Below are 10284 nucleotides of genomic sequence, written 5' to 3' on the forward strand. Positions count from 1 at the left end.
CAAGCCGAGGACTCTGCTGCGGGAATATTTGTAATTGTGGCGACAATTCCCTTATTTCCTGAAGCTGATGATCGACATTCAGGTGGTGCGTTACAGTAGTTGGCAAAAGTAAGAGCCCTCTCCCACCTCCTATCTCTGATGGTGCATAAGCCTGTAAAGCTATCTGCCTGCGATAGAGGTTTTCACATTTGCCTTTCGGGGCGCAGCCATATTTACACTGGGCTGTGCCAGCACCGTTCTTATTGGCGGATTTCTTACAGGCATCTACTGCGCATATGCAGCACAGTCCCAAACAATGAGAAGGTATAAGAATGAGAAAGTATAAGAACGTCGCTGTGCACCTGGGTTGCTGCTCTGCAGCAAGCGTCACGGGATAAGGATCAAAGCGTCACGAGATAAGGATGTTTATTGTGGAATCAAGGTTCCTCCATCGAAGCAGTTTTGCCGAACGTTGCTTTGTAGGAACACTAAACCGTCCGTGTGAGTCTCTGAACAGTTTACAACCGTTTAATATGGAAGTTATATGCGTAAAAGCCGGTCTAAACGTACCGATCGGTTTCTGCCTGTATGATTGACAATTGAACAGCGGGTTCTTGTCACTCTTGCCGACGAAGCTTGGTCACTTTAAGATTCTAAAGTACACCAGATTCCATCACGGCGCTCATCGTCAGCACTACCATGAACACGTAATCGCCATAAAAAATTTTTATTTATAGCTTATAGAAAGGCTTTTTTTTTTTCAGGAAACGCAGCGCATTGTCATTTAGAATGTAGTTATATATTTATACACGGCAACTTCAATTTCCCGCGGCGTTCCCATAATTTACTTCATTTGCACTGCTTTATGAGTAGAGGCCGGATTTTTAGGCACTAAAAAGCACGTTATAGGCGCCAAAAATAGGCGGCTAAATTGCATTTTAGGCACCTAACGGAGAAAAAAAGGCACTATAAACTTTATCAAAAGTGCACACAGTTCCGAACTTCAGCGCGCAATATCTGCCGTAAAATAAAACAAAACCACAGAAGGGATGATTAGGGACCTTAAGCAAGGTGCGAACATTAGAAGCCGTTTTTTTTAAGGCTGTCGCGCCACTTTTCGTACAATACACATGCTTCAGCAGAGCAAAAGGGATGGTTACCAACACTTTTAAAACACTTTGGTATACCTCGAGACAAACAATTCGCTTGTCGTGTACAAAAGTAGAAACAATGAACACCTTAACAGGAGGCCATGTATTTAGAAATTGATAGAAACATTGTCAATTCAAAGCATCTGACAAATGAGTTCAGTCTTCGCTCACACAGGAATTGAGCTTATTCATTGCAGGCATACACGATGCTTCAACATTAATAAATATGTTGTCATTTGTGTAAACAGTGTTTTATAGTTTGTGGCTTCACGCGTCTGGAGCCACGCGACTATCAGATGGTGTTTGCCATTAGAAGGGTCTGGAAACCATAAATACGAGATGCTAGAAAATGTTACACACAGTGCTGCTTCATGCGGAATATGCCGAAAAGAATCATAGTTTTGCACGGGCCTACGTACATCCACGAGGATCCATGGTAAAATAAACATCATCCATCTAGAAATCACTGTTAAAGCAATGGAAGCAGTCAATGAGTCATTTACTCTATGCTTTGAGTGCACGAATGCGTTTTCGTATGTATGCACGACTGCCAGCTGTCTAGTGTTGCCTGCTCCAACAAGATCACCGCCAAATGCCATTTGATGAAGACGGCATGCGGCTGGGGCACAAGGAACGAAAATAAGGCAGGTTACCCAGGTGGAAATTTTAACCAGTTAAACTGTTTCCAGCAGGTTTATGGAATATTTTACAGTTGGTTTCAATTGGAACCAACTGAGAATTATTTGGACGAACCTATAACTTGTTCTGTATATTTTCCGAAATGTGGTGCCATCTGGTCAACTACCACTTTAACGGCCAAAGTCACCAACAAGCTGCTACGATAAAATGGTAGAAAACAGGAAAAAGGTTGCTTCGATATTTTCGGCTGACGTGCTTGGTATCGTGTACGCAGCCGGCGTAGATGCAGTGTTCACCACAGCCAACTGACGAGGTCATCTCATGTTGCCACGTGCGTGTTCTACTCAAAACCGAAATGGATTCGAAAGCAAACAGAATTTGAAAGCAAAACCAGAGTGTATTTAAGGCCCCTTTTCTGTAAAATAGGGCATTTTTAGGCACCGACGGCGGAAATAGGCATTTATAGGCACTGACACCCAAAATAGGCATTTATTGGCACTATAAAAACAGTATTAAACATATTGTCAACACCTAATTCGTGCTCATATGTAAAAATGGTGCGCCTACGAAGCGTTGAAAAAAATAGGCATTTGCCTAAAATCCGGTCTCTAGTTATGAGAACTGCCAAAGATCGTAGGTCCCTATGGGGTAGCTTGCTGAACAATAATTTCATTTCCATGGCGTTATTTATTAATTTAAGAAACTGTAAGGTAGTAATTAGGCGTTAAAGAAAGGTGGTCTGAAAAAATTGAGATGTATCTCACCTGCCTTAGGTTTGCGCAGTGGAAACAGTGCTTGTTTGCGTGGCACTCGCATAAAAAAGATATTTTCGGTTGCGTTTGCAGCTGTCGTCATATACGACCAACCGCAGCGAACGGCGAACAGTCATCAAAATACTTACCTCGTGGGTAAAGCAACAAAACGCGAACATCGCGGCAACAGCAGCTGTACGACTGTGCTGTAGTGAGGTCGACAGCCGGAAAGGCATATTGCGTGCGTTGGGTGGCAAGTCCGATTCTAGAGCATGGTCGACCTCATACATGGTCGACCTCATACAGAACAAAATTAACTAAACTGGTTATTCCAGAATCACTACCGCAACGCCTTCGTTGACGCTTCGCCTCTCGATTCCTTACGATGCCTCTTTGCAAACCCAAACCTCCTTCGAAAGGAAGTTTGTGTTTTGAAGTCGTAAGAACATTTAGTTTTCAATGTGCATTCTCGTAGGAACACTGATAAATTCTGCCATTCTTCTCATCCCAGTTTTATGATGATTCACGTAACTTCAATCATGCACTACTGCGGTCGTTGTGTCAAGTGCCCGATCAGCAGTGAGCTCAATAAAGCTCATTTTTAAGAACCACTTCAGTCGGCTCGCTCATCACCAACGTCGTTTTCTCTCCCATGTGAAAAAAAAAAATTGCGAGGCACTTTGGCGACCAAATTGTTGAGAGGCGAAAGCCGAGGACCATGGAGTTTTTTTCTTCCTCCATGCCGAGGACACTATGCCGTGACGACATCCGGTGGATGTGACATCACACCGTTCTCGTGGCTATATCGATACCCAAATTGTACATTTTTCGGGGATCTTCAGTGTCAATTACGCTTATTTACATATTTTCCCATCTAATTTGACACAAATCCGACGTTTTTCTGACCATTCTGTGCCAATTTTCAATATGCCGTGACAACCACCGATGGATGTGACGTCACACCGTTCTTGTGGCTACATCGACGTCCGCGCTATTTGGACGCAATTTCGACATTTTTGAATATCATTAATTAACTAGTTACTCTACAGTCATGAAACCTGACTTCTAGGTTAATTTTTTCCTCCTCTATCTGAAACAACCATTGGTTTCCTTCTTTCTTTTTTAGTTCCCGAGTTAAACGCGTGTGACACGCTTTATTAACGGACGACAGTATGAGCCATTAAAGGGTTTCACCTTCGTATACTGTCTTGTCCGTAAACGATATTCACCAAACATATTCGCGGTAGAAAGAAGGTAGGAAGGTGGGAATCTTGCCAACACAAAAGAAGATAATATTTTGTCTGGTAGGCGTAATTACTCCCGGTCAGAGGGTGGGTTTTTCCAATTCATAAATCTGATCCACGTCATTCTCTATTAGACTTGTGACCAATCTCGCTCACAAGCCTATCATGCAATGTAATCGAACAAGTTCATTTTTCTCAACTAGCTAATGTTCTTATATCCAACTCTTTCTACACTCCAGCGCAGCACAGCTTTCTGAAGTTATTTTCGTGCTTGACGCAACTGCTATCATTTGCACCTTTTTTGCACCTAATTCTCGACCACCACTATCACGCTGACTGCCTTAAATTTGCATTGATTTTGCAAAGGTATTCGGCAAAATGAATACCAATTTCTTACTAATCAAGCTTGAAGCTGTGAACATACGCCATAAGGTATTAATGTGGACAATGCATTTTTTTATTAACCGTAGTCAGTTTGTCTCTGGAAATAATGTCAACTCCAGACTTGAGACCGCGGGTTCTGGTGAATCACAATCCTCGTTGTTCGGTCCTCTTCTTTTGATAATTTATTTTAATGATCTGCCTAACTCGATCGTCTCTACTACTCACTTATCCTCTCATGACTGTTATTTACCGTAAAATGACTAAAAACACTGGCGTCTTGTTGCTGCAAAATGACATGAGCAGTTCCTCCCATGAGTATGAAATACGGCTAATACACTTTAATGCTGCCAAATGCAAGGTTTTGTGTGCTTCATTTACTAATTCTTTCCCTTCAAATACGGCTCTCAATAACACCACCCGGAACCCGTTTCAGTCTATATGTATGCCCGCTTACACATAACATCTGACCTTGCTTGTAAGTGTAATACAAACTGTGTTCTTGCAGACAAACTAAGAGTCCAAAAGATGTTCTTTCGACCTAAATTAAAATATACTTCTGCAATACTAAACCCCGGAATTCCGGCGAATCTTCTAAGTAATACAGAACAGCTTGGCACGCTTCATCTTATCCAGCTATAACCACACAGGCCGGGTCATCACTGCGAGAGAAAAAAAAAATACCTATCACTCCACTTCTTGAGCACTGCAGAAAAAAATCGAGACTCGGTCTATTTGATAAAAATCAGTCATCATCCAAAGCTAAATCTTCATATTATCACTCGTTCATTTTATACCACTCGCAAACTTCATATTGTCACTTGTGCCAGCAGGTATTGCTTTTATTCATTCATCCCGCGAACATGAGCTGGGCAGAATAGCTTTCTCCAAGATGTCGTGTGAATTGCAGGTCCTGTTCTTTTTTACAATTCATTATGTCAACTTTCATTTAGTAGCCTCTTTAAGCCTACCACCACAGTTCTCTTCGTATTGTTTGGTTTCGTGCTTTTCATACTTTTGCACTGATCACACTCCAAAATTCTTCGCTCAACTTACAGATCCTGTTCCTTTTCATGATTCACCGTGCCATCTCTTTTGTAGTAATTTGTTCTAGATTACCCTACTATTTCAATCCGAATTTTATTTTCCCTCCTACTTTCTGTCCCTTTGTGTTTGTTTGCCTATTTGAGACTGTCATCACATTGCTCTTTTAGTTGTGTTTGGTTTCAGACGTTTTATGCTTTTCTCTTGTTTTGCCACCATTCCCCTCTGTATTTGTTTTATGCGACATAGCGTAAATCAAATAAAGCTGATTCAATTTTCAGGACCAAAAATTTGGAATGCAGTACCTATCAATGTGAAACTTGCAAATAACTAAGCTCATTTCCAAGCTGTTCTTCATTAACAGCCAGGAAGTGCCCCCCCCCCCCCCCCCACTCTGTTTTTTTTCTTCCCCTATTCTTTGTTTCTGCTTTCTATTATACTGCTGCTCACTCAAATGCATACTTTGCTCTAGGCATTTTGATTCCTTTGTTTCTCTCTTTCCTCTTTTTGTTACGACTGCCTGATGAAGTTTATTTTGTGCTGGACCGTCAACTAGCCATACGGCTATCGGTCCAGATATGTCCATATGTATTCCTCTGTGTATGAATAAATATTACTTTGAACTTTGGAAGGCCGCTGCAAGAAGGTGACAAGAGATGCCTAGGGCAGACGGAGCCAGTGACTTGTAGTTTTATTGTCACCGCCAGTAGTTCCCAATGTTGCCTGCAGAGAATAATGCGCACACTTCAGATGACCGTATGCGAATTACGATATCTGGCCACTGTGTGATTCTTCCGACACGCGAATTTCAGGAAAAACGCCCCCGTCGAAAATTGGTGGTGGTCTGCAGTAGCCCTTGCCGCCCATCGCGAAGCTTCTGCGGTCGTCTTCCAACTCGCAGTAGTATCCCTTCATGCACCGGATGTTGAATATCGGGTTGCAGTCTTCGTTGGGACACTGCGAAGCAGCGCAGAACAAAGGCAACTAACTAAAAAGCCACTAAAAGCCACTCATCTTTAACAACAAATCTCGGGAACAAAGAATAGGCGCATGATTCACCATGGATGGATGCAAGATGGTTGTAAGATGGGAGCGTCCCCTTTAAAACGGGGTGTGGTGGCAGTTGCCACCATGCCCAGCTTTTCTTCCTGTTATTTTTGTTTAACTGTGTTCATCATCATCATCATCATCAGCCTGACTACACCCACTGCAGGGCAAAGGCCTCTCCCATGTCTTTCCAATTAACCCTGTCCTTTGTCAGTTGCCGCCACTGTATCCCCGCAAACTTCTTAATCTCATCCGCCCACCTAACTTTCTGCCGTCCCCTGCTACCGTCCCCTGCTAACTGTGTTGTAAATTGACAATTAAAATTCGCCATTTTCTTTAAAATTCGCCTTTTGCTAACTTCCGTTGCAGATTTATTTACATGACCATTGTTATTTCAAAACCCTAAGGCCTCAGGAAGAGTGACTGTGCCTTCATCGACATCCAGATGGATACCATCACATTTCAGTATGAGGTGTTCAATTGTTTCTACAGATCTACCACACACAGCACATGTGTCATCATCATGCATGGATGGATGGATGGATGAATAGGAGCGCCCCCTTTGAAACGGGGTGGTGACAATTGCCACCATGCTCTGCTTTTCTTTGTTTATTATTTTTGTTTGTTTACTATGTTGGCAATTCTCATTACGATTCGCCATCATCTTTACCTACGGTTTCCTACAATTCTAACCTTATGCCACATCTCTGCTTTTAAGCCACCAATGCTCCAATCGCTTTTTGCTAACTTCCACCGCAGATTTATTTACATGACCATCGTTATCTCTAAACCCTAGGGCCTCAGGAAGAGTGACTGTGCCTTCATCGACATTAGGATGGATACCATCACATTTGAGTATGAGGTGCTCAATTGTTTCTACAGACCTACCACACACAGCACAATCAAATGACCAAACCATGCGGCACCTGGCGATGTAAACAAAAAATCGCTAAAGGGGGTTCAAGCATGGAGGAAAAAAAACTAAGGAGGGAGCGTGACGTCACGCGGCCAGCGTACGCTAGCCGAGTGTTTATGAAGCCGTTTTATCTCTCAGTTTTTCGCTCTCCCAGTCAGTCCTTTATTTTTTTATTCTGGTATGTTTTAGTGCGCGCGTATGCGCAGCTTGTGGCGCGGAGCGTCTGCAGCAAGGAGGTTGATCTACAGTCAGTCTGCCGCGCTAAGCCGCGCATGCGCGCGCGCAGCGGGGCTAGATTTTACCGGACGCTATCACGTGGCGTAATCACGGGGAAGGGGGGGGGGGGGGGGCAAACTCTTTTTTTTACTATATTTTTACTTGTTAAGACTAGGCTTCAAGGTTGTCGCCGGACGCTCCGTTCTCTATTTTTTTTCCTCCATGGATTCAAGTAGCGGACGCCCCTCGCCACCGGTTAGCATAGCGTTCACGGAGCTGCGACAGAGACAAAAAAAAAAACCCAACGAGAACCCATTTCTGCAGCGCTTCGCAATGCGTGTTAGCATCATCATCATCATCAGCCTGACTTCCCCCCCCCCCCCCCCTGCAGGGCAAAGGCCTCTCCCATGTCTCTCCAATTAACCCTGTCCTTTGTCAGTTGCCGCCATCGTATACCCGCTAACTTCTTAATCTCATCCGCCCACCTAACTTTGTGCCATCCCCTGCTACGTTTGTTATGCGAAGCATATTAACGTAGGTTTCGGGCCTTCGCGCGACGCCCGGCGGTGGCCACCATTGACCCTGAAGTGGGGTCACGTGACATGACGTCACGTGATGACGTCACACCGGCTGCAGATGGGGCCTCAATCGCGCCGTCGGTCGCCTCCCGGCGGTGGCCACCATTGACCTTTAAGTGACCTTCAAGTAGGTCACGTGACATGACGTCACGTGATGACGTCACACCGGCTGCAGATGGGGCCTCATATCGCGCCGTCGGTCGCCTCCCGGCGGTGGCCACCATTGACCTTGAAGTGAGATCACATGATGTGACGTCACGTGACCACGTCTCCGTTACTTAGCCCCATCCACACTGAGGCAGCTGCTTAACATGCTTCGCATCCACTGGGCTTAACCTTGATAAGCCTCCAAATTTTTTCTCTTGGAATCCACTCCGTTACCCTTAAGGACCAGCGGTTATCCTGCCTTCGCATTACATGCCCTGCATAGTGTTAGCATAGTGGCGCACAGTTACGTAAATTTCCTTCGCGCCCTAATGGTCCGCGCGGAACAATATGATGCACTGCGGATCACCGCGGTTCAGGATTGAAGTGACACCGACAATGATGTCTACTTTAACGTGCTCGTGGGATACAATTTCTACTTTCCTGATATTATATATCTGGTTTGGTTTATTGAGGTTTAACGTCCCAAAGCGACTCAGGCTGTAAGGGACGCCATGGTGGAAAGGCTCCGGAAATTTCGACCGCCTGGAGTTGTTCAACGAGCACTGACATCGCACAGTACACAGTACAGTACACGGGCCTATAGAATTTCGCCGCAGATATCACCTCCTAAGCTTCCTAAGGTACGGAACTCCTGTGCAATTCAAGTGCTCGGGCATAAACTGCTTCTGTGACAACTGTGAATATCCTGCATTTATACATAGTGTATATTGCCCCCCTACCCCTTTGCTTTCTTACTATCGCTTCCCTTTCTTTCCCTCTCCCTGTCCTCTCCCTGTCCTTTTATTCCCGCTAGCCGCAGCTCAGGTGCTTCAGGTTTCGATAACAGATGCCGCGGCTAGCAACTTCCGTTCGTTCCGTATTTATTTTTATTTTTCTTAAGAATAAATAGCTACTATAGTCGGACACAAATCAAGTCTGCAGTGAAGCTCCGCCCACATTTACGAGCACCCCACAGGATTCCTCCGCGACGAAAAAGTAGTCCGCTGTTGAAACTTTTCTTGTTACCTGAACAAGAAGCATAGCACAACACAAAAAATATAAGCTCTAGAGTTTTGATACGTCGCTTGTTTGATATAGTCAAACATTAAAAAACTGATTTCATTTACTGTTACGATTAGCCATCGGAGTAATACAGGCCGCCGCGGACCGTGGCCGAGTGTTAGCAACTGCTGTTTTTTTTTTTAAGTTTATCCTACTGTAACAGCAACACAACAGCTGTGATCATAGCGAATTTCAAGCTCATGCTACTGAGATTATGACATCGCCAAATACTTACATGCAAGCAGGCAAGATATGACAATTGGCTACTTTCGCCGCACCTTAAAGGAGTAGTATAGACACCTAGCTTTTGGGTACGTGTTTTCTTTGTAACAATGCATAAGGCATTATTATACATGTATTTTGGCTACTTTCGCCGCACCTTAAAGCAGTATAGACACCCAACTTTTAAGTGCGTGCTTTCTTTGTAAAGATGCGTAAGGCATTGTTATACGTGTATTACCACGTGGTATTCTCCTACGAGGGCTGAATAATTTGTAATCGAATTTCTTTCTCGTGCTGTTTTGGTTCCGGTTTCAACAGCCGAACGATGACTGTGACGCTAAGGTGTGGTTCTAGGCCGTGTGAGGCACGAAAAAATTGCAATATAATCGTTGATTCTACATACATTGTCATTGCAGCTCTTGAGTAAGGTTGGCTTCAGCACTGTAGTGAATTAAAAGGATGAAGCAGCCATTGTATGAACATTTTTCCATATCTCACGTCTCAGAACCACCGTTCGACTGTTGAAAACGAAACCGAAAAAGCGTGACAGAAAAAGTCGATTATAAATTGTTTAGAGGTCGTACGCGAATACCACGTGGTGATTCATGCGTAGCAGTGCCCCTCGCATCGTTGTAGAGAAGAAAATATTCCACCAAAATTAGCTGTCTATATACCTTTAACGGGATAGCGGCACAGGGCTGAATCTTCAACCGTACGCCTAACGAGAGGGGTCCGTCACGCCCGTACGCGAATGCGGTCGCTAACTTGCAGCATTATAACTTTGTACACTTCAAGCATGAACCCTGTATAAATAGCTCTCTCGACAACAGACCAGGGACGAAAAGCGGCGAGCAGGGCCAACGAAAGCTTTTTTTTTTTGAAGCGAAAAGCTTCACTAGGCTCGTT

General features: G+C 44.2%; 2 protein-coding genes across 2 annotated transcripts in view; one reads left to right on the forward strand and one right to left on the reverse strand.

Annotated features, from left to right (window-relative positions):
* The window catches only part of LOC149348949 (lysosomal alpha-mannosidase-like), a 278443-nt gene that overhangs the window by 80669 nt on the left and 187490 nt on the right, over positions 1–10284 (forward strand). The gene's annotated exons all lie outside the window — the stretch shown is intronic.
* The window catches only part of LOC149348955 (uncharacterized), an 8003-nt gene continuing 3640 nt past the window's right edge, over positions 5922–10284 (reverse strand). Inside the window, exon 3 of the mRNA XM_089585957.1 lies at positions 5922–6147. Coding sequence (XP_089442083.1) covers positions 5956–6147 — 192 coding nt within the window. The 3' untranslated portion in view covers positions 5922–5955. The remainder of the gene's footprint in view (positions 6148–10284) is intronic.

The sequence above is a fragment of the Amblyomma mixtum genome, chromosome 4, assembly GCF_055824585.1.
Source record: "Amblyomma mixtum isolate Tamu chromosome 4, ASM5582458v1, whole genome shotgun sequence".
Classification (NCBI taxonomy): Eukaryota; Metazoa; Arthropoda; class Arachnida; order Ixodida; family Ixodidae; genus Amblyomma; species Amblyomma mixtum.